The following is a 27,540-nucleotide window of genomic DNA, read 5'->3' as shown; positions in this document are numbered from 1 at the left end:
ACGTGGAAACCTCAAGGAGCTGTACAGAAGGCCCAAGGGGAACGTCCTGTTTTGTGGAAGTGGGGATGGACTCCACTTGTAAAAGCAAATTTTCTCCCCAAATCAAATTCTGTACAGTCTGCTTGCCGCTTGCCAATGACTCCACATCACCCCTGCTAAGTTTATGACAATGAAACATCAGGTGAAATCCAGTAGTCAGCACACAGTGGAAACCAAACGCAGAAGAGCTTCTCCAGTGTTCCAAAGCCTGGTTGACCACTGCAGCAGCTTTGATCCACGTTATGGGAATTGGTCAGGAGAAACTGAAAAATTGGGATTTTTACAGTCTTCTCTGCAGAAGAAAGAGCAGTGTCGTACCTCAGGTAGTACACATCTCCATTACAAAGAGAGAACTGCCACCTCCACCACTGAAGAAGCCTCTTAGTGGACAACTGGATCGCAGTAGGAACTGTATTATCATCGTTTCAGCAGCCACAGAGTAAAACTGAGGGTGACTCTGGAGAAGGGCAGATGGCAATCACTCTCATGTCTTGATATTTAGCTGCCTGCAACATTCTGTATTAAAAAACATCCAACGATGGCTTCCACTTAGGTACTTAGAGGCAGAGATGTCCAGGGCACTTCAGCAGCACGCAAGACGCTCCACCTTGTCAACGGGAGGCTTTGTGCACTTCTCCAAGTGAAGGGTAGCTTTCAGATACGTTCTCTGCATAACAGCTCAGGTTGTCCTCGTGGTTGCACTATATACCGGTGTTAGTGCCACATAAATCAGTTGGATCTGCATGAATTACTGCTTTCTGCAGATGTTGCTTTGGTGTGCCCTGCACCGCAGAGAGGACAGCAGAGCGGGTGGAGTAGCTGCACCTCCTGCACGTCTGCTAGCGCTGTGTAAATGATCATTCTGGTGCACGGCTGGGTGGTGCCAATGCCCTCCTGTCTGGCAGGGTGCGTTGGGGTAAATGTTTTGCAGTTTACTGTGAAGTTCTCAAACTGCACAGAACAGTCAAAAAAAAAAAAAAGACTAAAAACTTTTATAAACTGCAATAAGGGCAAGCAGTAGGATTTTAAGCAAAGGAAAAGGGCATTTGATTTCGCAAGACTCGGAGGGTTTGGCTCGCCCCAGATACTGCATCAAGCTCTTACGGACGGATCAGAGCTGGCTCTGGGCTCAGGCAGAGCAGGCAGCGGAGCGCTGGGGTGACAGCCTGCAGAAGCAGGTTCGATAGGCCTCCTTTTGTTGTAGATCAGGGCTTGCATCTCGCAGATATTAGGCAAAATCAACTTTTCTGTGGAATTTTAAGGCAATCAAAGAAAAAAATGCAAAATCAATGATGAACGAAGAGAATTTGTTAAGAAAAGCCCTCACTTGAATAAAAAAAGTTAAATGTATCTTTCAGAGAAAATACAAATCCCAATACCTATAATCGGGATTATAATACAATGTAATAATAAACAATATATTAATGTATCAATATAGCAATATATTATATAATAATTTATTATTATTATAATAATCATTAATATTATATGCGTATAATATCAGAATAAGCATTTCCCTGCATCAATAGCCACCTAAACATTAAGGAAGTTCAAGTGAGTATTTGCGGATTCCAGTATATTCTTGCCTCACATAATCCCTGTAACACATTAACATTCACCAGAACTATGCCAGTCCTCTGAGCAATGCTTTCCAGTTAATTTGTTCTGCTGTGAATCAAATCCTGTTAAATAAACGGAGTGGCTCCATTTAATCTCATTTCACATTTCTGAAAGGAAAATATTCACAATCTGTATTTTATTGAGAGCTGAGAACAAGATATTATAAGGGCAAAATTTACTAAGGGCAATACTAAGGGTGAAACAACACCACCACTCTTCCCCTACTTCTCCTCTAAAAAGTTGATGTAATTTTGCATAACTTGAGATATTTGTGATTTGACTTTTCTGGGTCACTGTTATTCCACACCATTTAACGTTCACAATAGCTCCCACTGAGTGTAGTTATCTCTTAAGCACCGTTGGATATGCAACCCCTGAGGCCTTAATTAGGCACTGAGGAAATGATTTATGTGTCTAAAAGGAGATGCTCCCATTTAGGTTACATACACCTCTGAAAGTAAGAACTTGCCTTCAGTCACAAAGCAGTTGCCACAGGCAGATGTCTTACGCCCCACTCATGAAATGGGAAAAGCTGGGACATCTAGACCCAGCCCTGGAACAACTCAACCTCCCTGTGCCTTATCGGGATGTGCCACTGGACACTCACAGCCAGTGCACACAGACGGTGCACATACATCCCCCCCCCACGTTTCCTGCATTTCTGCACACTCACTGTCACCGCTTCATCAGACCCATCACCACTCCTTCCTTAAAAAAAGTGTTGGAAACTGATGTTATTCTCACTTGTGAGCTACTCGCATAACAGAAAAAAGCAAGAGGAACTCTTCATGGAGAAACAAAATAGCACTGCTAGGCAATTCTGAAAGCAAATGCTCTCTCAGAGGGTCCTGTCAAGGGCACTGGACACCGTGCACTACTGCTGTGCACGGTCACGGCACACCAGCAGCAAGGGGAAACCTCCTGCTTCTGGGGAAGGCAAGAGGCAGCTTTGCCCGTGGAGCTGATCAACACACAGGAGAACAAGTCCATGGAGAAATATGCTGGCAGGCCAGATGAACACTGGAAGAGGAGAAGACCCACGATGACAGAATCCACCGGCACACGCGTTTCCACAGCACAGACGACAGACACGTAACTGCCAGCAAGGAGAGCCTGGAACAGCATCCCCACCCCCGCCCCCCAATTCCCGGCATAGCTGCCTGGGGACATGGCACCGTGTCTCAATCAACCTCACAGGCTGATAGGGGCTGCTCTGTGCCAGCCACCACAAACACCAGATGACCTAGAATGGAATCATAGAATTATTTAGATTGGAAAAGACCCTTAAGATCATCAAGTCCAACCTCAACCTGGGCTCTTCTTGGTCCCCAGGCAGCTTGTGAAATCAGTGCATGCCTAATCCACACCAAATCCTGCACCCGCTCCCTCCACAGCAGAGAGGGTGCTCGCACTCCCCGCGCTGGACAGGAAGCCCTGGGCAAAAATCTCAACTAACGGCGGGTCTGGGGATCCACGACCCCAGGGGTACTCATGCTGTAACCTTCCCCAGGCCAGGAATGCCTGGTGTAATTAGGCATAGTGATTTGTGGGGAGAAAGTAACTTGGGCACATTAGCTGCAATCAACAGCAATGCATTTCACCCGTAAGCCATTCACTGTGAATACACACAGGCTGCTTCTCCAATGTGCACGACCCTCACCAAAATGTCAATAAGCTTTTCAGAGGCAAAATCCTCTAAGTATTTGGGTCATGGAGTGGTATTTTTAATTTCTTAAATCATTGGAATATGCCTTTTTTATGGCCAGACAACTCCTCTTGCTGGGAAGGTTGTGATATCACCTGTACAGAAGGGGTAATCCATTTAACAAAGATTAAAGAGCACGAATCACAGAATCATTAAGGTTGGAAAAGATGTCTAAGATCATTTAGTCCAACCGTCAACCCAAGACCACCATGCCCACTAAATCATGTCCCTAAGCACCTCATCTACACGTCTTTTAAATACTTCCAGGGATGGTGACTCAACCACTTCCTTGGGCAGCCTGTTCCAAGGCCTGACCACTCTTCCAGTAAAGAAATTTCTCCTAATGTCCAGTCTAAACCTCCCCTGGCGCAACTTGAGGCCATTTCCTCTCGTCCTATCGCTGTTACTTGGGAGAAGAGACCAACCCCCACCTCGCTACAACTTCCTTTCAGGTAGTTGTAGAGCGCGATGAGGTCTCCCCTCAGCCTCCTCTTCTCCAGGCTGAACACCCCCAGTTCCCTCAGCCGCTCCCCATCAGACTTGTGCTCCAGGCCCTTCACCAGCTTCGTTGCCCTCCTCTGGACACGCTCCAGCACCTCCATGTCCTTCTTGTGGTGAGGGGCCCAAAACCGAACACAGGATTCGAGGTGCGGCCTCACCAGTGCCCAGTACAGGGGCACGATCACCTCCCTGCTCCTGCTGGCCACACTAGTTCTGATACAGGCCAGGATGCCGTTGGCCTTCTTGGCCACCTGGGCACACTGCCGGCTCATGTTCAGCCGCTGTCGACCAGCACCCCCAGGTCCTTTTCCTCCGGGCAGCTTTCCAGCCACTCTTCCCCAAGCCTGTAGCGTTGCTGGGGTTGTTGTGGCCCAAGTGCAGGACCCAGCACTTGGCCTTGTTGAACCTCATACATTGGCCTCGGCCCATCGATCCAGCCTGTCCAGGTCCCTCTGCAGAGCCTTCCCACCCTCCAGCAGATCAACACTGCCGCCCAGCTTGGTGTCATCTGCAAACTGACTGAGGGAGCACTCGATCCCCTCGTCCAGATCATTGATAAAGATATTGAACAGGACTGGCCCCAGTACTGAGCCCTGGGGAACACCGCTCGTGACCGGCCACCAACTGGATTTCACTCCGTTCACCGCAACTCTCTGGGTTCGGCCGTCCAGCCAGTTTTTTACCCAGTGAAGAGTGTACCTGTCCAAGCCGTGAGCCGCCAGCTTCTCTAGGAGAATGCTTTGGGAATCGTGACAGAACTGGAAAGGCTGCAGCGCTGAGGAAGAGGAGCACAGTGACAACCACCAAAGTGAGAAGTGATGCTTTTCAAACCACAGGGACCTAACTGCAAGGAAGATGCATGACAGAGAAAGGAAAGTAGGAGAAAATAGAGGGAGAAAAACAGCTCGGGGCAGCATATCACAAAACCAAGAGATCGAGTGATTTATTTCTTAAGACTGTACTTCCATGTACAAATCGCATTTGTCATACATAAGCAGGGTGATGAAGGCATACCTAGAAGAACTTATTACTCCACAGCTTAAAATCTGTGAGAACGTTTTGGATAATTTACGACTGTGCGAAATTGAGCAAGTGGAAAGAGGAAAACATGTGCGGAGCATCAGGAGCAGTACCTCGACAGTGAAATGTGTTGGTCTGTCCAACAGTCAAGAGAAATCCCTTCCTATGAGATGCCACCCAATTGCTGAAGGCAAAACACTGGTCTATTGAAGATCAAGGCAAAACTTCTTCTGGACCAAACAGGGCCAAGGTTTCCCTCCATCCTCCCCTCCATTTGCTCGGGCGTATTCCTGTTCCTGCAGGAACTGGCTGCCTGGGTCCCACTCACCAGCTGCTTGAAAAAGAGCACAAAAGCAATTGTAAAGAAACTTTTGTCCGGTATTTTGAGTTCCTTTCGGTTCTGCTTCCCTAGCATACAAAGAGCAGCTGTTAGCACCCAGTCTGAAGGGAGGTTGAATCCGCCTCCTGACAGGGCCAAACCGCCCCAGGCTCCCTTCTCTTCTCCTCGAACCGCCCTCGGGAGCCACCACACCGCCTCCGGGGACAAGACTGAGGTCTGCAGGGCTGCAAGTCACCCACCCAGCGTTCCGGGAGCTGCTCCCCTCACCGCCAGCGGCGCTGGAGCCGCCCCGCCCCGTCCCTGAGGGACGGACGGGACCACAACCCCCAGCAGCCGGACGGGAGACCGGCCAGATCCGGGACCCGCCGGTACCGGACTCCTCCCGCGCCCGGCACGGGGCCCGCCGCCCGGTGACGCCCTGGCTGCAGCAGGGGCGCCGCCAGGGCGCTGAGGCGAGGGGCGCTGAGGCGGGCGGGGCGGGGCGGGGGGCGGCCGTTACCGGGACCGCGCCCCGCCCCGCCCGCGCTGAAGCGCGGTAGCCTCCCCTCCTCCCCCTACTGCGCAGGCGCCGAGGGAGAGCTGCGCCTGCGCCCCGCCGCGCGCCGGCCTCATGCGCTTCCCCGCCGAGCCGGCTGGCAGCAGCGCGGCGCGCGCTCCGTCCCTCACCCCGCCCGCCACGCACCCTCCGCGCGCCGCCCCGGGGGCCCGGCGGGCACAGGTGAGGGGCGGGGGGGCGGCAGCGGACGGGACCATGTGGGCAGGCGCCGGGGGAGGGCGGGGAGCGGGCGGGACCACGCGGACCACCGCGGAGGGGGGGGACGGACGGGTGGCGGGCGCTGATGGCTCGGCGGGGGCCGCGCCTGCGGCGGGAATTTCTGTCGGGGATGGCGGGAGACCGGCCCTCACTGACGGGGGGAACGGCGCGGGGGGGGCGCTGACAGGTGGGGCAATGGCAGAGGGGGTCGCTGACAGGGGAATGGCGGGGGGGTGTCGCTGACAGGAATGGCGGGGTCCGGGGCTCCCCCAGGTAGCGGGTCTGTCCCCGCCTGCCCGGGGCAGAGCCCTCGCTGAGGCGGTGTCGGTGTCAGGCAGCGAGGCAGATGAAGTACATCCTGGTCACGGGCGGGGTGATCTCGGGCATCGGCAAGGGGATCATCGCCAGCAGCATCGGCACCATCCTTAAGTCCTGCGGGCTGCATGTCACCTCCATCAAGATCGACCCCTACATCAACATTGACGCTGGCACCTTCTCCCCGTACGAGCACGGTGAGTGGCCCTGCGGGGCCGAGCTGTCAGCAGGCAGCCGGCCCTGAGCTGGGTGCCGGGGTCTTCCAGGTGGGTCCTGGGGCTGGCTTTGACTGGAAGGAGCCATCTCCTTTGCGTGGCGGAAGAGTTCGCGTCTGGTCCTGCACTGGGACCTGCAGGCTGAGCCTGTCGGCGGCTCCGGACTGACTGGTGGGCTGATCGTGCCACCAGCAAACAGCAGAGATGTGCTCTCTGGTCTCTTATCATTGCTGCCTGGTTGAGGGATTCAGTCCTCAGTGTAGTAGTCCTCTTTGTTATGTAAGGCTTTCAGTTTTATTAGCCGCTCCTGAACTTGCTGTAGCAATCAAAGAAGGTGTTTCCTTACAGTGAATTCTTCCAGGTGTCACAGGCAAAACCAACAAACTGCTGATGTGGACCATTTCCCCTTGACATGTGTGCTTGCGCCTTTTTCTGTGTGCCACAGGGGAAGTGTTTGTGCTAGATGATGGAGGGGAAGTGGACCTGGACCTTGGTAACTATGAGCGCTTCCTCGATATCCGACTCACCAAAGACAACAATCTGACTACTGGGAAGATCTACCAGTACGTCATCAACAAGGAGAGGAAGGGAGACTATCTTGGCAAAACTGTCCAAGGTGATGCGAAGCTTCATTTCTGATGCTTAGAAATATATTCTGTATTTCTGTCCTGGTTGGATGCTTTTGCATTTTGTCCTAACTTGAGGTCTTTGTTATACACTGTCCTTGTGGTGTTTTTTGTTTGCTTTTTAAAAGCGGAAGTAGAAGATGCACCAGTGCAGGGGTAGTGGTTGTGCCATACTGAATCAGGTTACCTGTAAGCCCCTCAGAGCTTTCCAGTGCTCAGCAATATGCTGCCTGTTGTTGGGAATGTGTGCTGGACTTGGGTCCAACTGTCCAGCGTAGTCAATACTAAATGTGAACAGACTTCAGACTAACACACCTTGGATTATTTGTTAGCTGGTTAAAATTATTATGGCTTTTGATAACTGTCATGTAATTAGAAAACCCAAAGGATCTTTGAGGATCAGATCAGTCCCTTCCCTTTTTAAGCATCCTTCACAGCTGGTTTGGATAAGGACTTTTACAGGCAGTTTAAAACAGAGTAACTCTCTCTGCTTAGAGCAAAGAACTGTTTGTACTTGAATCTTGCAGTTTAAAGGAAACGTTGCTTACATATGTTTAAATTGAGGCAGGATTGCATTTCCTGCCAAGGCATTTCACTTCAAAATCACAGCCAAGAATAATCACTTCACAAATACATACTTCTTTAAAGACACAAATCAGTGCTGAAGTGATATGGGAAGCACTGGCTAGTTAGTTTCAATAATTTGCTCTTTAATGAGTTAGAGGGAGAAATGTGTGTGGGTTGTGGCTTTAACCCTTGCCTGGGTTTCTTTTTCAGTTGTTCCCCACATCACAGATGCTATACAAGAATGGGTAATGAGGCAGGCACAAATTCCTGTAGATGAAGATGGCATTGAACCCCAAGTTTGTGTGATTGAGGTTTGTAGCTCCTTTTTTTTTTTTTTAAAGTTTTGCTTCTTGTATGGAATAAACTGAACTATATGCATATTTTGCATAGTAAATTTTTTTTTACAGTGATGTTCGACTTTGCATGTTGTTCGAGTTGGTTAAAAATCCCCCCTTGCTAGCCTCACTTATTTGGTCTAAGCTTTTGACTGCTCTGTGTCTGAATCCACACGTAGAAAGACGTAGGTCTTGGACAGTTATATTTTTCAGATGCTTTCCTCTCTAGTGTAATGTGAATTAGTCTATAGAATGAATTTTAGCTCTTGTAAGTATATACCGAAGTCTGAGTTAGTCATGCTGTGCTCTCTTCTTCCTTGGTGGACAGAGGGAGGGTAGGTAAATCACCCTCTGGAAGCAGTTGTCTTTCCTCCTGAGCAGTAAAGGGAGCCTGGGAGTGACTAGTTCAAGCATAGACCTAGAAAAGTGAATCGCAGAAGTTAGTGGTGACAAACCCCTTCAGTTTCTTGTGCATTGTACGGGACGTCCTGCTGCCAGAGGAGACAGAGTAGGGCGAAGGCTCTGAGAGCTGCTGCTGAGTTGGCTGGCAGGATATGCTAATATAGGAGAGAGGGAGCTTGCCAGAGTGCGGCGGCTCAGGGCTCTCCCTGCAGCTTGAGTGCCAATGTCTGTTCCAGGATTCACAAGCCTGGATCCTGAAGTACCTAGGAGGCACTGTCTGACAACGCACGGGAGGCTGTCACTGCTCCAAAGAATGCCTTGTGTCCCTGTTCCTGCATGTGTCCAAAACCACTCTATATAGTTACTAAAACTTAACAGAAATTTTGCTTCTCAGTGCCACCTAATGTTCATAAATGATAATTTTAACACCTAAGTCTCTTCCCTGAAGAGAGAATAGAGGCAAAGGTAATGTCCCTGGAGAGGTGCTGCTCATATGAGAAGCTGTTTTTCTTGTGGCTTTTTGATTTTTGGGGAAGTCATGAAGGTAAAATAATAATTGGGGTAGATTGGAGGCTGTGGAAGTAGTACGTACAACTGGCAAATGCTGCTTTTCATATGGGTGTTGATGCTCGTTTAGGGAATCGGAGGGAGGTGCTGGGGAGATGTTCTTTTATGTATGTTTTAGTATGCTTTAGTGTACAAATTCAGTAGAAGATGTTTTGGTACTAACTTTAATTCTAGATGTCTTTGTCTTTTTTAGCTTGGCGGGACAGTAGGCGATATTGAAAGCATGCCTTTCATTGAAGCTTTCCGCCAGTTCCAGTTCAAAGCCAAAAGAGAGAATTTTTGTAACATTCATGTCAGTCTAGTTCCCCAGGTAAGGACCTAAAATGCTTCGGTGGTCAGGGACTTCCCCAGTCCAAAACTTGCTTTCTAAACATGTGTTTCTGAAATGGTCTATCTATGGGCACTGTTATATTTGCATTTCTATATATAGAAACTTCCGGAAAAAAATGCAGAGAATATATGGTTACGTGTTCAAAAAGGCTTGCAAGAAGTGAACAGAAACTTTTCAAAGTGTGTAAATATGTAATAAATAGTTGGGAGTTGCAGCAAATGCAGTTTTGCATCTTTAACTGCTGTTTTACTCTATGGAATTGTCTCCTAGCTTTTGCAGGTAAACTTGCTTTCTAGGGCGGAAAACTTGCAGTTTCCCTTCATTTGCATAGCCTTTCGTTTCTGCAAAGCTAATACAAAATTCAGTGATACAACCAGACTTCACAGCCATTTGGACTTACTAATAAGATCAAATTCCAAGCTCTTCCTGGAGTTCTTTAGTATTTCTGTTGCTGTGTGCCCTTTTCCCTGCTCCCGCCCCGCTCTTCCCCCCAAGATTTACGTTAGCTGTAGTTCATGAAATAGGTTGGGTTACTTTTGTGATTTCAAAACCTAATAATGTGTTTTGAAACATAATCTGGGGTTTTTTTCCTTTCCCCTAGACAATGTGTGTTTTGATCTTTAACAGTAATTTCATAGGCTCCCACATCTGACTGCTATGTAAGCCATAACAGTCTGAGTGGCAGTTGCCCTTGGTTCAGAGATTCAACTAAGAAAAGGTGTTATGCAGCAGTGCTATGATCAGAATCAGTTAATTAGGAATCACAAAGAAAAACGTACCCTTATGTACCAAGTAGATGGGGTGAACTCCAGTTAATACCAAAAGCATATGAAGGTGTTTTATGCCATATAATGCCTGATGCAACCTCATCTGTATTGTCTGCTCTGGTTTTGGAGACAATTTACAGTCTTAACAAAAAAAAAATATCTCTGCTGCAGGAGTCACTGCTGAAAAAATTCTTCCATGGTTATGTTAACAGTACTGGAGAGCATGAGTATCCTTGTCTCAGAAGTGGATTTGACAGAGCAACTGGAGTGCAGATCAATCTTTGTTCTCCTCTTTCCCTTTCTGTCCAGGCCAGGGGATTTACAGAGAAAACATTAGAAATATAAACATTAGGTATTTGGAGGGATCGGTGGATAAAAACCTTAGGATCTCTGCTCTCTCCTTCCCTTACTGTAATGCATACCTACTTACTGTACAGACTTTGGTTTCTGCTAGTTGCTTTCAGTCTTTGAGATTAAAGTGATAGTGTACAGGGCTATTTAAAGTTCACGTGAATTGTCTAAGAACTGGGCCAAAGTTTTTACAAGATGAATGGGGTGGAGAGTCTCGATTAGTGTGATGAATCATTGCTACAAATCATCATAATTTGATATACCAACTTCTGCTCTTCTTTGACCAGCCAAGCTCTACAGGAGAGCAGAAGACTAAACCCACCCAAAACAGTGTTCGTGAACTCAGAGGTCTTGGTCTCTCACCAGATCTGGTAAGGTTTGCTGCATGACTTTGAATTTGAAAATGCAGTACTGGCACGTTGCAACAACATCCTAGTCTAAATAATGCTTAGGTTGAGAGCTATTGTGTGTTGGTAATAAAGAAGTAAAAGTAACGGAGTTGGGTTTTTTCCCCCAAGTCACGGAAACTGCAGAAAGATAGCTTTTTTAGAGGTTTGTTATATGGATGTCTGATTACTTCTGTTTTGCTTCACAACCTTGATGTTGCTGTTCTGTTAGATTGTTTGCAGGTGCTCCACTCCACTGGATACCTCAGTAAAAGAAAAGATTTCCATGTTCTGTCATGTTGAACCAGAACAGGTAAAGATTGCTGTCTGTACTTCCTTGCAATAAATATTCTAGCTGTTTGTCAAATGCTGAGTGGAGTTTTATCTGAGCGTAGCGTTTTTGTGTTCTAGCTGTGTCTTTTGTTAGCTGCATAATTCATTTGCTGCTTTGTCTTGCCTACATTCCTTACACATGTAACCGTTGCAAAAATAGTCCTTTTTATGCCAGCACACAGGTTTTCTTATAAGGTAATTAGTGTAGGCTTAGAGAAGTCTATGGAATCCAAGGTATTTTCTGAATAGCTGGTTTTGACCTTAGTTATCCTTCCACATTCCTTCCGTGAATACAGAAGAATGAGATTTTTCGGTATTAGGGGCCAAAGAGTAGTTGCCCAAAATTAGGTTTAAAGGACTGCTCTTTTCACGATAGTAGTATTCTGCCCAAGATTGCATGAGGAGAGATTACACAGAGAAGTTGAAATGGTATTTGAGAGAAGTATTGCTTCACTTGAATGTTATGTGATATGCAAAAATTCCATGTTAGCATGATTCTTTTTATACTGAGACTACTCTGCATAGCATAGTCTGAGGTGGACCTTGGAAAATAATCAAACAATCTGTAGGCTAAATATTACCACTTTCCAATCCAGCTGGAGCTTGAAAAGTTTTCTCTTTTTGTGAAAGACTGAGTATCACTTCACAATTCCGGGCTCTGTCAAGTCATTTTTATTAATTTCCTATACAACGAGGTCAAACTGAGTCTTGCAGTTTCAAGTATTACATTCAGAATTAGCTGGCAATAATATTGATATGTCAGCAGCACAATATCTACCTCTTGTTGGATAGAATAGAAAGTAAGTTGGCCCTTGTCAGTCACTTTCCAGGAAGTTTAATGCAATTTTACGTAGTTGTTTCTCTGACTGCAGTTGCACTTGAATTGAGAAGTAAATGTTATTGACTATAAAGGAGGAAAATTTGCAGCCTAGGGGGTTTTACTGGTGCAGTGTTGAACTCTGATTTCATTTGAGTCAGGAGAAATGAAGTTTTAAAAATAGTTGTGCCAGTATATTTTTGATCCTTAAAGTACAGTCTGATTCTTGATGGACAGGCGGCAGTTGTCCAGAGCCATCTTTCCTTTTCTGTGGAAGCCCATTTCAGTGAACTAGAACCATTGATGTAGATATTCCTCACTGACCTAAGAATTCTTTGCTCATAGTTGTTTAATCCTAAATTTGATAAAGGACGCCCTGTAAAATTTACTGCTCTATTGAGATCACAGATTTCCTTGGGCTTTAATTGAACTGGGAGCCCTGGTTAAGAACAACAGTGGTGGGAAACGGGGAAGCTGGGCTTGTGGGCAGTTTAACTGTAGTTTCAGTTAGGATTACCAAGAAGGCTGTATCGCAGGAGAAGTCTCGTTAAAGTGTTCTTTGAACTTTGCTATGCGCTCACATAACTTGCATAGCAGCTGACTCTTACTGCTAGGTTGTTGTGTTATAGCCCTTCCCAAGGAGCTCCAGTGAGCAGTAATACCTGGGAAGCGCTGAAGGATGACCTTTTCAAGTATGTGGAAAGTAGTATTAAGCTATTCATATGTTGTTATGTTATTCAAGAGATGTTGTTTCCTGGAAGTTTAGGTGGTCATGTGTCTACTAGAGATAGAAGCTCTCTGAATATCTGTCTAAAAATAATTGCACAGGCACTTAGATCTGTTTTAATGACTTTCATATTGTATGAACAGGTCATCTGTGTTCATGATGTCTCTTCTATTTACCGGGTTCCTCTGTTGTTAGAGGAGCAGGGAGTTGTTGACTACTTCAGACACAGGCTTGACCTTCCCATTGAGAGGCAGCCCAGGAGGATGCTCATGAAGTGGAAGGAAATGGCTGACAGGTGAGCTGCACCGCTGGGCGTAGTTTGAATTAACACTCCAGATTAGTTTCTCTTCTTGGTCCTTGGTTATTAGGTGACGAGTGTTACTTCATGTTCTTCAAGTGTTCTCATGCATTCAAATTTTTTTTCTTTTTTTTTACTACAAAAATGCATTTTCTTCCTAGATGTTTAACTTTGAAAAACAAAATTCTTCAGCATGAGAATCCTGTAAGATAATGTTATTGACTTCCTTATCTTGTGTTGGTAGTGTACTGCCTATGTCAAAACCAGTTTGAAGTACTTAAAAGGTAGACAGCTCTGCCCTCCCTTTTTATACAATAAAACCCAGGGACATTACAAAGTGTTGAAATCCTTTTGTAGGCATATGTAGGAGTCATCAGGAGTGTCAATAAAAATATATTTTTTTGAGTATGATTTCAAGCAAGTGAAGCAACTGTTTAGTAATTGTTCTGTCTGAGGCTCCTAGGACTGTTGTTTTTTCTTGTGGGGAATAGACTCCATGTTCTTGGGGAAACAGTGAATTGAATCTTTTCAGTTGGCATTCAGGCCCCCTTTCTGAAGCCTTAAATATGTTTGTCCTTAGAAGAAATTAATTTTCAAGATCTAGATGTTTCCCTTTATGTGCATGATACAAGCCACCACTGCCAAGAACATTTTCTTTTGACAGGGAAAGCCCTGGTTAATCAGCTTGGTTGAAGGTACTTAGCAATTTTGAAATAAACTTTAAACAATCTCTTAGCTGTAACCAGGAATGCTGTGTAAATCCCATGCTGCCAGATGCTGGGGATTGAAAGTGTAGGCAGTACAACCTTAGGACTCTAGAATTCCTTTCTGTATTTCTGGCTGCTGCGGTGAACTCAGTCAGAGGCAGCGTGGGAAGATGCTGTACGGTATAAACATATGCAGAGTTGTGTTTTGATCCTCTCTCCTAATAGTTTACTGCAGGCTTTGAATTTAATACAGCTTCCTGAAAAGACAGTTTGGATCTACTCAAAATGGCTTTTCAGCATAAGGAGGGATGAGTTAATTTATACATGACTTTCTGCAACTCTTTTTCTCTGTCATTGTTTTCTTTCTTTTTTTTTTTTCCTTCTATTCTTGCTTTGATGTTTTTAAGACATAATTGTTACAAAAGGTCATCTCTTCCGAAGTCGACTGACTTTCCAGAGCCCAACTGTTTATATTACTTGAAAAGCTGAATAGAATGTAAGTGATTCTTGCCCCCATTTCCTGTTAATGACGAAATAACCCTTGTGTTTTAATTTTGTTTAGGTATGACCGTCTCCTTGAAACATGTTCCATTGCACTTGTTGGCAAATACACCAAGTTTTCAGATTCCTACGCATCTGTCATTAAAGCTCTGGAGCATTCTGCACTGGCTATCAACCACAAACTTGACATTAAGGTAGGAGTGGGTGCGTGTGTGTAAAAAATTTCCCCCCTATCCTCCTTCCACCTGCAGTGCTACACATCTTAATTAAATTTCCCACAAACCCATAGACAGTAAAGGAGAGTTGATTCAGCCAGTGAACTTTAAATTTGTTCTTGGATTACGGCATCAAAACATCTGTTGTCAGGCATGAAACAGCTTCAAAGCAAACCAGCCTTTCATCCTGTAAGATATACAAGGTGTCTGTGTAATTGATGGAACCCTTCAGTGCTCACTGTTGCGTGCTGAACTGTGATAGAGCGGTAGATGTATTTGAGGAGGGGACTGTTTGCTTTAATTTCTATGACAGTTGTTGAAAGTGATCCTTTTTTTAGGGTTGTTGCTGTTATCCTTGTGGTACTCGCAGGTTTTATTATGCTTCTGCCTCAGACTTTATTAAGGTTTTAATGCTGGTTTGGCTGCACAGGTGCTTTTAAGGGTTTTGGTTGTAGCTAGACGCTCTGAAGAGGTGAAATATGTATCTGTTGTCGGAAATTTTACTTTCATTTACATATACTTTTAAAACGTCCAGTGGTTTCATGGTGCCAGTGAATCATGGAAATAGGTGCTTGCTTTATAACAGCACTGTTCTACGTTTGGGTTACCTTTCAACTTACAAAATCAGTAGAGGAGAAAAGAAGAAAAACAAGTAAGACTGGTGAAGGGTAAACGCTGCGCCTGCATCTATGGATAGTTCCTGACACACCTGTATTTGTATGGTTCAGAAGGGGAATGGGTTCTGTGAGTCCTGCGTGTGGAGATCTTACGTTGGGTTAAAGAACTGTTCAGCAGTATTCCAAGCTTAAAAAAAAAAAAAAAAAACAAAAACAAGAAAAAATGGTTGTTCAAAAGGGTTAGCAGGCTGCCAGAACATTCAGAAATTCAGAGATACTGGAATACTGGAGATGAGAAACTGGAAAATTTGCGGTGTTTTCCCTGTGTAACATTGGTCATAGCATCCTTTAATTACAACAGCCTGTGTTTCACCATATCCTGTTTGTTCTTCAGTCTCTCTTGGAAGATTAAATGATGTATATTTGATGGGATAGCGATTCAGTTTTTTTCTTGCTGTGTGGTTGTTTCTGTCTGCATAGCTGTGTGTTCCCATCTCGCTGTGCTGCATCAAGACTTCACATTTAATGAGTCTGGGTCTTAGGACATGAGTTTCATTTATGTGGCAGCAGAGCTGCAGAGAAGGGAAGAGACAAAAAACATGGCTTCTGTTTGTGCATCTGTACTATGATGGTGGTGGAAAGCAGTTTTGTTGACTAGCAGACAGGAAATCGGCCCAGAAAAAGCGTAAGCAAGTATCCAGGAGGAAACAAATCCCGAGCTATCCAGGAGGAGTGATGATATCTTAATTTAATGAAAATTAAGGAGACCCTGTATTTACACTCTTGTGGCAGTATCTCATCATCCTTTTTTGGATTTCTTCCCAGTATATTGACTCTGCTGACTTGGAGCCAGATACTCTGCAGGAAGAACCTGTTCGATACCATGAAGCATGGCAGAAGCTGTGTGGTGCTGAGTAAGACCCTTACACTGGCCATTTCTTTGGAGCATGTCTGATAAACTTGCTCCTATTGACAGTTTTGAAATAAGTCTCCATACTGGAGACTTGTTTTCTTAGGCTCTGTACCAGCACACTCTGACATTGCCCCAAATACCTCTCAATGAAATTTAGGATAAGATGTAAAATGGAGAATTGTTAAATAAGCGAGAGACAGGCAGCAGTAGGGGAGATGATCACGCAGAAGATGTGCACCGGCTTAGTGGGGAAACAGGGTGAGAGGAAATAATGGGAAAGGATAGGTACTGGCAAAGGCTATTAAAGCCAAAGAGAGAGGACGGAAGGTGTAAATGTGGTATAACGTTCTTTAGGAAGAAAGCATGAGAAGGGAAAAAGTGTTAGGGTGCAGAGGAATGCCAAGAGTTAGCCCAGAAAACAAGAACAAGTGGGGCTTGTTAGCCCTCAGGGAAGCAGGCTTTGGGTGGTACCAGGATAACGGCAGAATTTGGTGTCCTTGTGCCTGCCTTGACACTGCAGCCAGTGGCTTCCTCAGCACGGGCCTGGCTGGGTGATACGTTTGCAAACATGTTTGGTGCAGAGCATGTGGGTCACACAATACGAACCATTCTAGTATTGTAACCCACATTGTATTTGGGATTTCTTGGGAAGGCAAAATGTGCATTCATAAAATGTTTCCCTGAAAATTCTGTGACAATTTATGTGACGGCTCATGTGAAGTCACGGAAATGGTGCTGCAGAACAGGCCTTGCCACGTAGGACACTTTAAAGCCCTTTTCCAGAGTGAGGTCTTGCAAGACCAAGGTTTTACAGGAGAGGGGTGGTGCGTGGTTGGGGGAAATTCAGATGAGCCCTATGTGAATGGAATCTTCTCATCCTCATGCAGCGGAGTTCTGGTTCCTGGTGGATTTGGTGTTCGAGGGACAGAAGGCAAAATTCAAGCTATCTCCTGGGCAAGAAAACAGAAAAAACCCTTCTTAGGTGAGAAGGGTTTCATATATTTCATCCATAAGAAGAAATAAAGAAAAGGAGTTTGAACAACAGCCAAACTGGTCTGCAGCAAGAGCTTTACTCATTTTCATTAGTGTCTAGAATGTACAGTTTTGAAGATAATTGGCTGAGGAAGGCAGTGATCTATGCTCAGCCTAACTGGGTAATTCAGTCGTCATCTGTAGCTAGCTCTGAAGTGGTCAGAGTTGGCTGGGATGTGATGACATGGAATCTCTATAATGAGGGGGTAGGAGTCCCCGAGGAAGTTTCAGAGGAGGCTGTGGTGATCTTGGCACGAAGAAATATGTGACTGCATTTAAACAAAATGGACATGGTGAGAGACTGGAAATGTTGTGTGAGCAGAGTGGATGGGGAAGGGAGGTGTGGAGTAAAACTTGTCAGAACTACTCGGTACAGAGCGAGCAGACCTCTAAATCCAAGTCAAAGGTCTGTCTCATCCAGGTTTTCCTCTGACTCGGGACTCTGTGAAGGTGTGTGTGCTTTGCGGCACGGGCTCAGTGGTCCTTGTCCTGACTTGATCTGTGTTGTCTTGCCTTCTGCAGGAGTCTGTTTGGGAATGCAGCTAGCAGTTGTGGAGTTTGCACGCAGTGTTCTTGGTTGGCAAGGTAATTGCACAAAACCCTTCCTAGGTTTTGGTCGTTTCTTTGATTGCTTGAGTAATACCTGTAATTTTTCAAATACCTCTAATTTTTAATTTTTCATTGGTAGGAAGATTTAATTTTTTTCCTAGGCCTGTAAAATTCCCCATCTCCTTTGCTAATTCAAAGGAAAAAGAATTTCCTCATCCTGTTCAAATAAAAATCAATGGAGTAAGGCATGCTTATAACGACAGAAAACTTTCTATTGCTTAGCGTGAGGTTCAGCTCCTGTATAAAACACCTAAGTGGAGGGGTGCCTATGTGTGCTGGACATCCTAAATTCCCATTATAGCCAGTGGGAATGAAGAGCAAAAAGCAATTCAGCTGTCGAGGCAGTTGCACCTACTTCAGTGAGTTGAATTGTTTTCTGGGCTCCGCTGCTTGAATTGACTAGGTCGCTGTTGTCAAAACTCCCTTTACAGAGTGCTAAATTTAGTTTTTCAGCCTGATTCCGAGTCTCACTAGTAGTGCAGGTAGGGAAAAAGGTGTGTCTCAGAGTACTTCTTCTCCCTTTCCACTCCCTGACTTTATTTAAAATATTCTAAGCTATTGAATGTGTGCTTTTCCTGAATGACTCTTGCTTTCATCACTGATTGCACTCGACTGATTGGCCTTAGACTGCAACCTCCAGGCAGTCTCAGAAATTCGTATCAAACAGTGCTGACAGAGTCCCGTTTCTGCTGTCGGGGGCTGAGCTGGCAGCTCTGTGCAGGTGAGTGGCTCAGCACAGTTAAGGTCGCCGCTTGCTGGAAGCGTGGGGACGAGACGCAGCTCTACCTGGGGGAGGTCCTGTAAATGCATGTCACGGTATGAGGGACTTCGTGTTTCTAATTGATGAACGTAACATTGCAGATGCTAACTCGACAGAATTTGACCCCAAAACTGCTCATCCAGTGGTGAGTTTATGGCGCCTTGCTTGTAATATCCTTACTGTGCTAGACTTCTCTGCACATACCTGTTGGTACAGTTAAGAGCTCGAACTATTATGTCTTGTGGCTTTTAAGTCTGTCTTCCACCATTTACTAATCTGAAAAGAAAATGTCTTTGCCCAGTTAACTGTATGGCAGTTGCTGCTTCATAGAAGATTGCAGTGCTTATTATAGGTGAAACACTAATATTTATATTTATTTTTATTTTTAATTACACTTTTTCATAAAGCAAGGTGTTTTCTAAGAGGTAAAAAGTTCTTAAAGGGCAGTTTGCAAGCTAACTGATTTCACAGAATAAATGGTAAAGGTCTGGTGATATCCAGATTCCACTGCATAACTGTTTAATTATGATCTCAGAAATTAACGTAGAGAGACATTAATTTCTTGGAACATTTGTGAACATATTTCTGAACCTGCCTTTCTTACACTGCAGGTTCTATGTGCCTCGTCCAGGCTCCACCAAAATGATTGGCTTCTGTTATAATTTAAAATGCTACTCTAAAGGAAAAAGTTCTCAAAAAAACAGCTTATGAAGTTATTTATCAAAGTATAAGTGATTCTGATTTGAGGATTTTGTTTCTGTAAATTTGCTTTTTTGTTTGTTTAACATTTAGTTCAGTAAATAGCACAGTACTAGTGCATGGGATCTGTGAATCCATTTTCTATGCTAAAGCTTCCTGAATACCCGCAAACCTTCCATATATTCTGTACAGCTTTTACTAGAATAATGCAGCTAACTAATCTAGTTCTGTTGGTCTACCTTGTCAAGACAATGTTCCTTGGGGTGGTTTGCTTGTTTTCTGTATGGATGTTGTTTTTTTTCCCCCCTTTAATGTTTCAGAGTCTGCCTGGGACTGTTGTTCCTCCCTCATTCTCACCTCCCTCTCTGAATGCTTTTCGCAGGTCATAGACATGCCAGAACATAATCCTGGGCAAATGGGTGGGACCATGAGGCTTGGCAAGAGAAGAACACTCTTCCAAACCAAGAATTCAATCATGAGTAATGCATTTCTTGCCTGTTTTGGAAGTGTTTCCTGGGAATGATGTGCGTGTACGGTGGGTATGGGGAAGTGAGACCTGGGAATGTTAAAGCATCCTTGAATGGTTGGTGTTTGCAGACTTTGTTCTGGTAGTGAAATGGAGATCAATGAATTGGTCCCCTTCAGAAGTGGCAGATTCTTATGGATGCTATTCATACGAACTTGGCGTCGGTGAACTGTTTGGCATTTGCTCTAAGAAATGTTTTCCTTTTGGTGTAGGGAAGCTGTACGGAGATCATGATTTCTTGGAAGAGAGACATAGACACAGATTTGAGGTAAAAACGCTATTGTACGTGTTGAGCTTTTCTGTCTAATCCAAACACAAGAGATCATGGATTTTCTTGCTTCTGGTCTTCTAGGTCAATCCAGAATTGAAAAAGTGTTTTGAAGAGCAGGGTTTGAAGTTTGTAGGCCAGGATGAGGAGGGAGAGCGAATGGAAGTGATTGAGTTGGAAGGTGAGTACTTAAGCAATTGGTTTGTGGGTGTAGGTATTTACAAGTGAAAGTGTTCGGAGGGTAATTAAGGAGGGTTTTGTGTGGGACCAGTCCAGGCTCTTTCAGAATGATTCCATCCATAAAATCACACTAAAGAGTCCCATGTGCTTGTCCATTTAGGGACAAAAGGCAGGATAGAAATGACACTTCTTCCCCATCATCAGGGCTTCAATGTGATCAGTGCTTTCAACTGCAGTTCAGCCACAGGCTTAAGAGGCTTGACATTAATGTTTTCTGTTTCTTTCCCTTAGAGCATCCTTTCTTCGTTGGTGTTCAGTATCACCCTGAATTCCTCTCTAGACCAATTAAGCCATCTCCCCCATACTTTGGCCTCCTCTTGGCGTCTGCAGGAAGACTCACGCATTATCTACAAAAGGGCTGCAGGCTCTCACCCAGGTAGGTTGAAGGAAGATACCAGTCAGACCTTTCACAGGGCAGTGCTTCTTTCTACAGGATAAACCGGAGAATCCTCTTGGCACAGAGTTACTGCGAGGTAACTAGGGGGTATTTGTAGCACCTCTTCTTTTCACTCTTTCTTTGAAACCTCTTGTCTTGCATTTTAAGATTGACTGTAGTGCCATAGAGCTGTCCTGCAGTGAGGGTGCAGGGAGAGTAACTCTGCAGTCTCGTGTTGTCAGTCAGAGGTGTTTGGGTAAACTGCAGCCGGGCCTGCTCTTGTAGGTGATTGGAGACCTCGTGGGGTTTTCCCCATGTTCCTTGTACAAGTCCTAGGTACAAGTTGGTACCTTAAGAAACTTGTTCCTGTTGCTGGTTTAAAGAATGGGCCCTGGTGGTTGCAGCTTCATTTTTTTTTCTGCTGACTTAAGCTTTCTTTTGTTTCAGTTTGCAAAGCAGCTAATGTTTTGGGTAGACTTAATGGTACATTTACTTCCTTCTGCTGCTCCCTAATGCCCTGCAGTTCTGCTCAGCAGACATGGCAATATGCAACAAATAAACATCACTTTGATAGTGACCCATTTTCCTCCTTATAGAGGAAAACACAGAGGATTTGCTTCTGTAGCTGGAGTGCTAACATGCACTAAACACAAAACCCCAAACTAAATGCAAAAGAGAAATAGCACTGAATGTATTAAACTAAAGCAATGCAAAAAGGAAAGTATTGGCCTTTCTGGGTTGAACTGCAATGCAGCTGCAGCACAGGAATTCCTGTGTCGGTCTGGAGAACGGCTGTCAGTTGTGCTCTGAAGAGGGTTTCTGTGTGAAGATGCCTTATTTCAATGCTCCCAGTGTTGAGGGATATTTTAATTTCCTGCTTTTGCACATTGAGTTTGAAATGGCTTTTCACAGCAGAGGAGCTGGAGTTTCCTCTTTACTGCAGCACCCTAAGTTAGTATTATCTGCTGTTAGTCTTTTGTGATTGTGGTCACAAATTGTTTCATGTTCAGCATATAATCTAAAAATATTGGTGGCAGTTGTAGCCCAGCCTATGCTCCCCTTTATTCCTGTGCCCTTGTAACTCTTACCATGTTTTCAGGTAAGTCCCATCATTGCACTCTCATGAGTTTTGCAGGTGACCCCAAATTGGGGGACACAGACTATACACTAGAGAATGGGACCACTGTTCGGAGGGACGTGGGCTGGAGCGGGCCAGCAGGAACCTGATGAGGTTTAACAAGGAGAAATGCAGAGTCCTGCACCCAGGAACCCCGTGCAGGAACACAGGCTGGGGACTGAGCCGCTGGGGAGCAGCTCTGCCGACGAGGTCTTGGGGAGCAGCAAACGGAGCATGAACCAGCGGTGTGCGCTGGCAGCAAAGGAAAGACGAACAGCATCCTGGGCTGTATGAGTAAGAGCACAGCCAGTAGATGGAGAGAAGTGATTATGTCTCTTTACTTGGCATTTGTTAGACCACATCTAGAATGTTCTGTGCGGTTTGGGGTTGCCCAGTACTAGTAAAACATTGATAAGTTGGAGAGAGTTTAGTGGTGGGCCACGAAGAAGGTCAGGAGGTGGACGTACTTTCCCGGTGAGGAGAGACTGAAGGAGCTGGGCTTGTTCAGTCTGGAGAAGGGAAGACTTTATGGGGGACCTAAGAGCAGCCTGCCAGCACCTACAAAAACGCTATCAAGAAGATGAAAGCAGGATCTTTACAGAAGTGCATGGTGGAAGGATGAGACACAATGGACATAAATTGAAATAAGAGAGGTTCCAACTGGATATAAGGAAAATCTTTTTCACTGTTAGATCAGTCACACATTGGTGCAAGTTGCTGCGCGGTCTCCACCCTCGGAGAATTTCAGAATGTGACTGGATAAAGCCCTGAGCAGCCATGTCTGATTTGATAGCTGTCCCTGCGGTGTAACTGTCCTGAGGTCCCTTCCGATCTGAATTACTTTGTCATTCTGAAGAAGCGGTTTAATGGGTTAAAGGCAATCAGCTGTTACTGGGAAGCTGAAATAGAATGGCCTATGGGTGGTTAACCAGTCTCCTATTTCCTTCTTACTGAATTTCCTTTAGAATAACTTTGCCTTATAAAATGCCTATTATATGTGTAATCATTTTAATTCACAAACCTTAAAATTGATGATGACTCAGCCCTATTTCCAAAGGGACAGCTGTATGAGGAATTTTGTGTGCTTTGCTTTTCACCCTCAGCTAGCAGTACTTACTACCAAACCCTGCTAAATCCTAGTGCAAAACTAGGTCTATAAAGCACTTGTGCTCCGTAAAACAAAATCTTTCTGAATTCTGCAGGGACACCTACAGCGATAGAAGTGGCAGCAGCTCGCCTGACTTGGAGATAACAGAGCTGAAGTTTCCATCAGTAAATCATGACTGATTCCTGGTAACTTTTAATGACCTCAACTTCTTTCCTTATGGAGAAAATTCCTTGCCCAGTCTTTCCTCCTGGCATCTGAATGTTTCATATCAGTTGGTAGAAAACTGGCACGCACATGAAAAGCGCTGGTGCTCACACACGTGTTTCAGCTGTGCTGAGGGATGCATAACATGTCTGTGTAACAGATGTGGGTGGGTATTTCCTTAGCAAATTGACACATAATAAAGTATTAAAATACATGTGGGAGTTTGAGATTAAATTCAAATAAAGAAACAAAGCACAAATATAGCACACATTCCTGAAATTGGAGGCAAAGCTGAGCAAGGGGTTACTGGATTTGGAAAGTTTGGTATTTTTGGGAGCAATCTCTCACCTTTGCCAAAGAATGTTTTTGAAATAGCCATTCTCCCCCATCTCTTGAGACAGCAAGTTTCTCTGTCAAACCAGTGTGCTTGAGCTCTGAATTGTAATAGCTGCTACAGATGTTACGTGGATGCAAAAATTGGATGTATATAATCCAGTCTTGGAGGGGGATCACTAAAACCTAGCGTTCAAGCTTCACTAGCCTTCAATATTAAGGTAGACTTAATATTGAAATGAGTTCTCCCTTTGTGCAGTAGGTGGTCATGGATGTAACACTTTTTCCCGCTGCTCTGGCTGGTTTTCTGTGGTGGTGTTGGAGAAGTTAAGCAACACGCAGGTCGAGTGAGAGCAGGGGTTTATTGCTGAATGCCAGGGGACCAACAATGTCCAACTCTTCCTTCCTCCCCCTTTCCTTCATATGACAGACACTTCCAAAATTAACTGCAGAGTGAAAATGAGTATTAGCCCGAGTCTAGCACAGAAGTACGTCCCCACCCCTGGTCAGGGGACTGGGCCTTTGCGCTCCCTGAAGATAGCTGGGATTGGTAGGTGTTGGGTTGTTCCAGATCTGGTACGCTAGCAAACTAAAAGCTGAAGAATCCTCTCTGTAAATTTTTATCCTCCTGAAGATATTCTGAACCTTTGGCTCGCTGACAGTATCCAGTGTGCTCCCTAATGTGACGAGTCTGGGTGCTGCGTTGATACCCCACGGCTTGGAGGCCATCCCCAAATGAAGAAATTGTAGGGGAAGTGACATTGGCATGTGTGGTGTGTCCCCTGGCTGGCTGACTGGCCTGCTGGTACATGTCTCGGCTCAACTCCCTCTTAATAGCTGCAACATAATGAAGATTTTCCTTTGGTACCAGCCATGGGCAGTGCTGGGAAGGGCGAGAAGTTAATTCTTAGCTCAACGGTGCTCACTCCCTACATTTTATTTAAACATCGACTTCTAGAATGGGCTTGCCTTCTTAGGGGTGTAATACATTGGTCTTACTGTTGCCATAATGCCCCTATAAAACTAACAGACATCTTTTATCCTGGGAAGAGGAGTGTTGTCAGGTCCCACTGTTATGTTTGGGGTGACGTATGTAAGACTCAGACTTCAGTGTGTTGTGCAATTCCAGCCTGTTGCTCTTCACTGTCAATAATTCCTGCTCCTTTTCTTTCTCTCTTTCTCCAGATGTGTCTTCGCTGAAGAGGAGAGTCTTCAGTAGTTTTTCCAGGCATTCTTACAGCAATAGCTTGAACACTGTCAGCTTTGGGCTTTCTTAAGTTATTGTTTTATAATTTTCATTATGAAATCCTGTCCCTTTATTTCCTCAACTCTTCTGTCCTTTGTTTATTTTCTGTGTAGATTCTGTTTATTTCTGGAGGAGAGCTCATCACAGCACATGCGCCTCTAGACTTTCTTCAGTTAGCATCATCTTGGAGATAAAAAGCAAATTCGGGTATGGGATTTGATGTGTTGGGGAGAATCCAGGTGCACACTTCCTTCCTAATGCATGGTAACGCTGGCATGAGTTTCTATCTTGGACACTGACAGTTGAGTTGCTGTCTCCAGCCTTCCTGCTCCCTCAGCAGTCTTTATTACTTACTGGTGAAATTATGTGGATGAACGAGATTTTGGGGGCTCGCTCAGTTCTTGAGCTGTGCTGTGCTGCAGAGGATGGGTCTGTTCAGCTTTATGCAGTCTTTTTTGGTTTTTTTTTGGGGGGTGGGGGGGCATGTTTTGTTCTGTTTTGTTTTTTTCAATAGTATTTAAGAACGTTTGGCACTGGTGGTCTTGGTGCATTCATTGCCGGCAATGAACTTTCAACCAGGAAAATCTTCCTGGAATAGAAGAGTTAATCTGGAACATGATCAGCTCTAACTGTGATATGCCACTCTGCAGGGATGCAATTAACTTGGATCACGGGGGGGGAGGGGGGAAGCAAAACTGTCAGGAAAGCCCATCGTTGCTTGAAACGAGGCATAACTGTTAGCCCTTTCTATGCCAGCCTTTGCTGGTGCTGCTTCTCGGGCTGGGAAACTTCACCTCCTTGCATCAAGGGGGAGGTACAGAAAAGAAAGTGAACTACTTTCAGATGCTGCCTTTAACAGCTCCCGTTGTGATTTGCCTTGGACTGAAGAGTTCATGGTGCTTTTTTCGTTGATGGGAAGTGGAGCCTTCCGTTGCCTTCTTTTATACGGCGGAGCCGCGCGTCCCGCACTCGATGCAATACAGAAGTGCTGTTTCCTGAGGGAGGGGCTTCGCAATTTGCCTACAGTGTTACTCGGTTTAGTTCATAGATGTGTGCTGTCCCGCGACAACGAGCTCAGCTTTGCAGTTCTGGGGTGGGAAATGCACTCGTCTTTTTTTTTCCCTGCCTCTCGCTGCAGTGTAAGCGACAGTGTTTGGTCTGTGGTAATTTAGAAGAAAGGAAGAAAGTGTCTCAGTTGTCGAAGTGTCGTATGTTCAGAACTATTCAGTTCATTAAAGTTTGGAGAAAGCCGTACGGCTGGAGCCTGGCTGAGTACTAACTGCCGTGTTGTCTGATGCCAAACTTAATTACACTGTCCTGTCTCATCTTAAGTGGTCTCTTCCACAGCCCCTCTTGCTTTATTCCTCAATTATTTTAAATATATGCTGTAAAGCTGCTTTTAGCCCGGAAAGCTTTGAGCATTCTTTGTGTGTGCCAATTACAACAGTTCTGCAAAAATGATGGAGCGAGTCGAGATGCGCTCTGTACTGAACAAACACTGGCCATGAAATGGCTGGTCCTCCAGCAGTGTGAGATCATTCCTTATCTGTAGCACAACTTTGTTTTCTTTCTCCTGAAATGTTTTTGTTTTGGCCAAAACTGTGCAACTGACTCAGTCATTAAATGCTTATTTGTAATAAAATTAATAACTAGCCAAGAGCTTGATATATTACTTCCATAGCTTAGAGGGAGGAAAAGGACTAAAGTATAATACTGTCTAATTTTAAATTAATCCAGTGTAAGCTAGAAAAAGTCTGTTAGCTGTATTTGCAGTGGTTTTTAGACATGTATTTCCAAAGTCTGGCTGAAATTATAGGGCTTCCCCACTGCTTCCCCCCAGCAGTGGAGAAACCTGGGAAAGCTGGACTGAGTCTACAGCCTCTGCAGGGCACAAAAATGACAGTTTTTAATTGAATTATGCTGCAAGCTGCCTGTTGGATGGTTTGCTCCCTCTTTCTCCACAGCTGGGAGCGCTGCTTGCCTGGTGCCCACCGCAGGCTGGCAGGAACTCGCCGAGGGCCAGAGCCGTGTCTTTGGGCTGCGTGGTCGTGTGGGGGAGCAGCGCGGGAGCAGCGTGCCCCTCGGCTCGGCTGTGGGTTAAACAACCAGCTGCCCCCTGCCCAAAGCTGCCCCCTGCCCAAAGCTGCCCCGCGGCCCCCCTGGCCTGTTGATAAACAAATCGACGTAAAGTAAGTGCAGAGGAAAGCGCTGGCTGACCCCGCACGGGGAGCTGCCTGCAGCGGGCCAGCGGGATCAGCGCTGGGTGAAAACGGGGGGCGTCCCGGGGCCGATGCTGCGAGCCACGGGGCTCTGCGAGTGGCCGAGTGAGGAGCGGGGAAGCGCCTTCTCCCCTCCTCCTCTCGCTTTGCTCCGGCAGAGCGCCGTGCCCGGGCTGCGTCCTGGCTGCAGCCTGCGGGGACCCGGCTGTTCCACTCCCGCCAGGGCTGCCTGTTTTCCTCGGTAGCTGTTAATTACGTGGTCATCAAGACAGCGCCCTGCGCTGTGGGCGCTCCCTGGGAGATGAGAGCGGGGAGCTCCTCGGTGGGAGGAGGGCTCGGTCCCCCCAGCCCTCCCTGGGCACCAGGTGCCAGCCCAGCTCTCTCCTCTCGCCCTAAGGGAGGGCTGGGCTGCCTCCACAGCCCGACTCGCGGGCGCGTTGGGAAAACCTCCCCCACGCCCTCTCCCCCGAGCTGCCTCCGGCTGTGGCGGGACAGGGAGGAGGCAGCCCCAGGCAGAGTTGGGCAGTGCACCCCAGCGTGGCGGGTGTTTCTGCTTTGATGCTCGCCCTTGGCTGCTGCATTTTAGCTCCTTTGCTGGGGCTGCAACAGAAACGGGCGTTTAAAGAAAGGAAGATGCAGTGAAATTTTACAAATAAAATGGGCCTTCCTGGGGCTTGTCACTGGGGCGTGGGAGAAAGAATGGTCACTGTGGGACCTGGCTAAGGCACCGCTGTGCCTCAACAGCTCAGCCCCTTCCAGCCCACGGGGCTGGATGGACGGACCCAGCTGCCACCCAGGCTCTGCTGCCGTGGGGCTGCGGGCAGGGACACGCTC

The 27,540-nt window shown here is 45.9% G+C and overlaps 1 protein-coding gene and 1 long non-coding RNA gene across 3 annotated transcripts; one reads left to right on the top strand and one right to left on the bottom strand.

Moving 5' to 3' along the window:
* Positions 1-4,783: 4,783 nt before the first annotated feature.
* On the bottom strand, positions 4,784-5,593 carry LOC142092826 (uncharacterized). The gene is made up of 2 exons (XR_012677196.1): positions 5,465-5,593; positions 4,784-5,216 (listed from the first exon to the last, which is right to left on the bottom strand). It is a non-coding gene; the product is annotated as an uncharacterized LOC142092826 (long non-coding RNA).
* A 201-nt stretch (positions 5,594-5,794) lies between these two features.
* On the top strand, positions 5,795-26,136 carry CTPS1 (CTP synthase 1). 2 transcript variants are annotated; one of them, XM_075173767.1, is made up of 19 exons: positions 5,795-5,943; positions 6,314-6,491; positions 6,955-7,125; positions 7,913-8,013; positions 9,200-9,316; positions 10,743-10,826; positions 11,074-11,154; positions 12,862-13,013; positions 14,286-14,418; positions 15,882-15,970; positions 16,857-16,951; positions 17,524-17,586; positions 18,472-18,515; positions 19,452-19,548; positions 19,808-19,863; positions 19,948-20,044; positions 20,335-20,479; positions 22,799-22,889; positions 24,427-26,136. In XM_075173767.1, exons 1-18 carry the CDS (start codon positions 5,836-5,838, stop codon positions 22,881-22,883), a joined length of 1,896 nt encoding a protein of 631 aa, XP_075029868.1. In that variant the 5' UTR covers positions 5,795-5,835; the 3' UTR covers positions 22,884-22,889; positions 24,427-26,136. The 2 variants fall into 2 exon arrangements, with proteins under 2 accessions (XP_075029868.1, XP_075029869.1); XM_075173768.1 differs by having other exon boundaries at positions 5,802-5,943; positions 6,318-6,491.
* The last annotated feature ends 1,404 nt before the right edge of the window (positions 26,137-27,540 follow it).

Source organism: Calonectris borealis, chromosome 25 (genome assembly GCF_964195595.1).
Source record: "Calonectris borealis chromosome 25, bCalBor7.hap1.2, whole genome shotgun sequence".
NCBI classification, from domain to species: Eukaryota; Metazoa; Chordata; class Aves; order Procellariiformes; family Procellariidae; genus Calonectris; species Calonectris borealis.
This window is presented reverse-complemented; position numbering and strand designations above follow the sequence as displayed.

What these genes read in the sequence shown, in the direction of transcription:
- CTPS1 (XM_075173767.1), top strand. Translation starts at nt 5,836, where the DNA reads ATGCGCTTCCCCGCCGAGCCGGCTGGCAGCAGCGCGGCGCGCGCTCCG. An exon ending in CTTCTCCCCGTACGAGCACG is followed by an intron (nt 6,492 to 6,954) that starts GTGAGTGGCCCT and finishes TGTGTGCCACAG; the next exon opens with GGGAAGTGTTTGTGCTAGAT. An exon ending in ATGTCAGTCTAGTTCCCCAG is followed by an intron (nt 9,317 to 10,742) that starts GTAAGGACCTAA and finishes TTCTTTGACCAG; the next exon opens with CCAAGCTCTACAGGAGAGCA.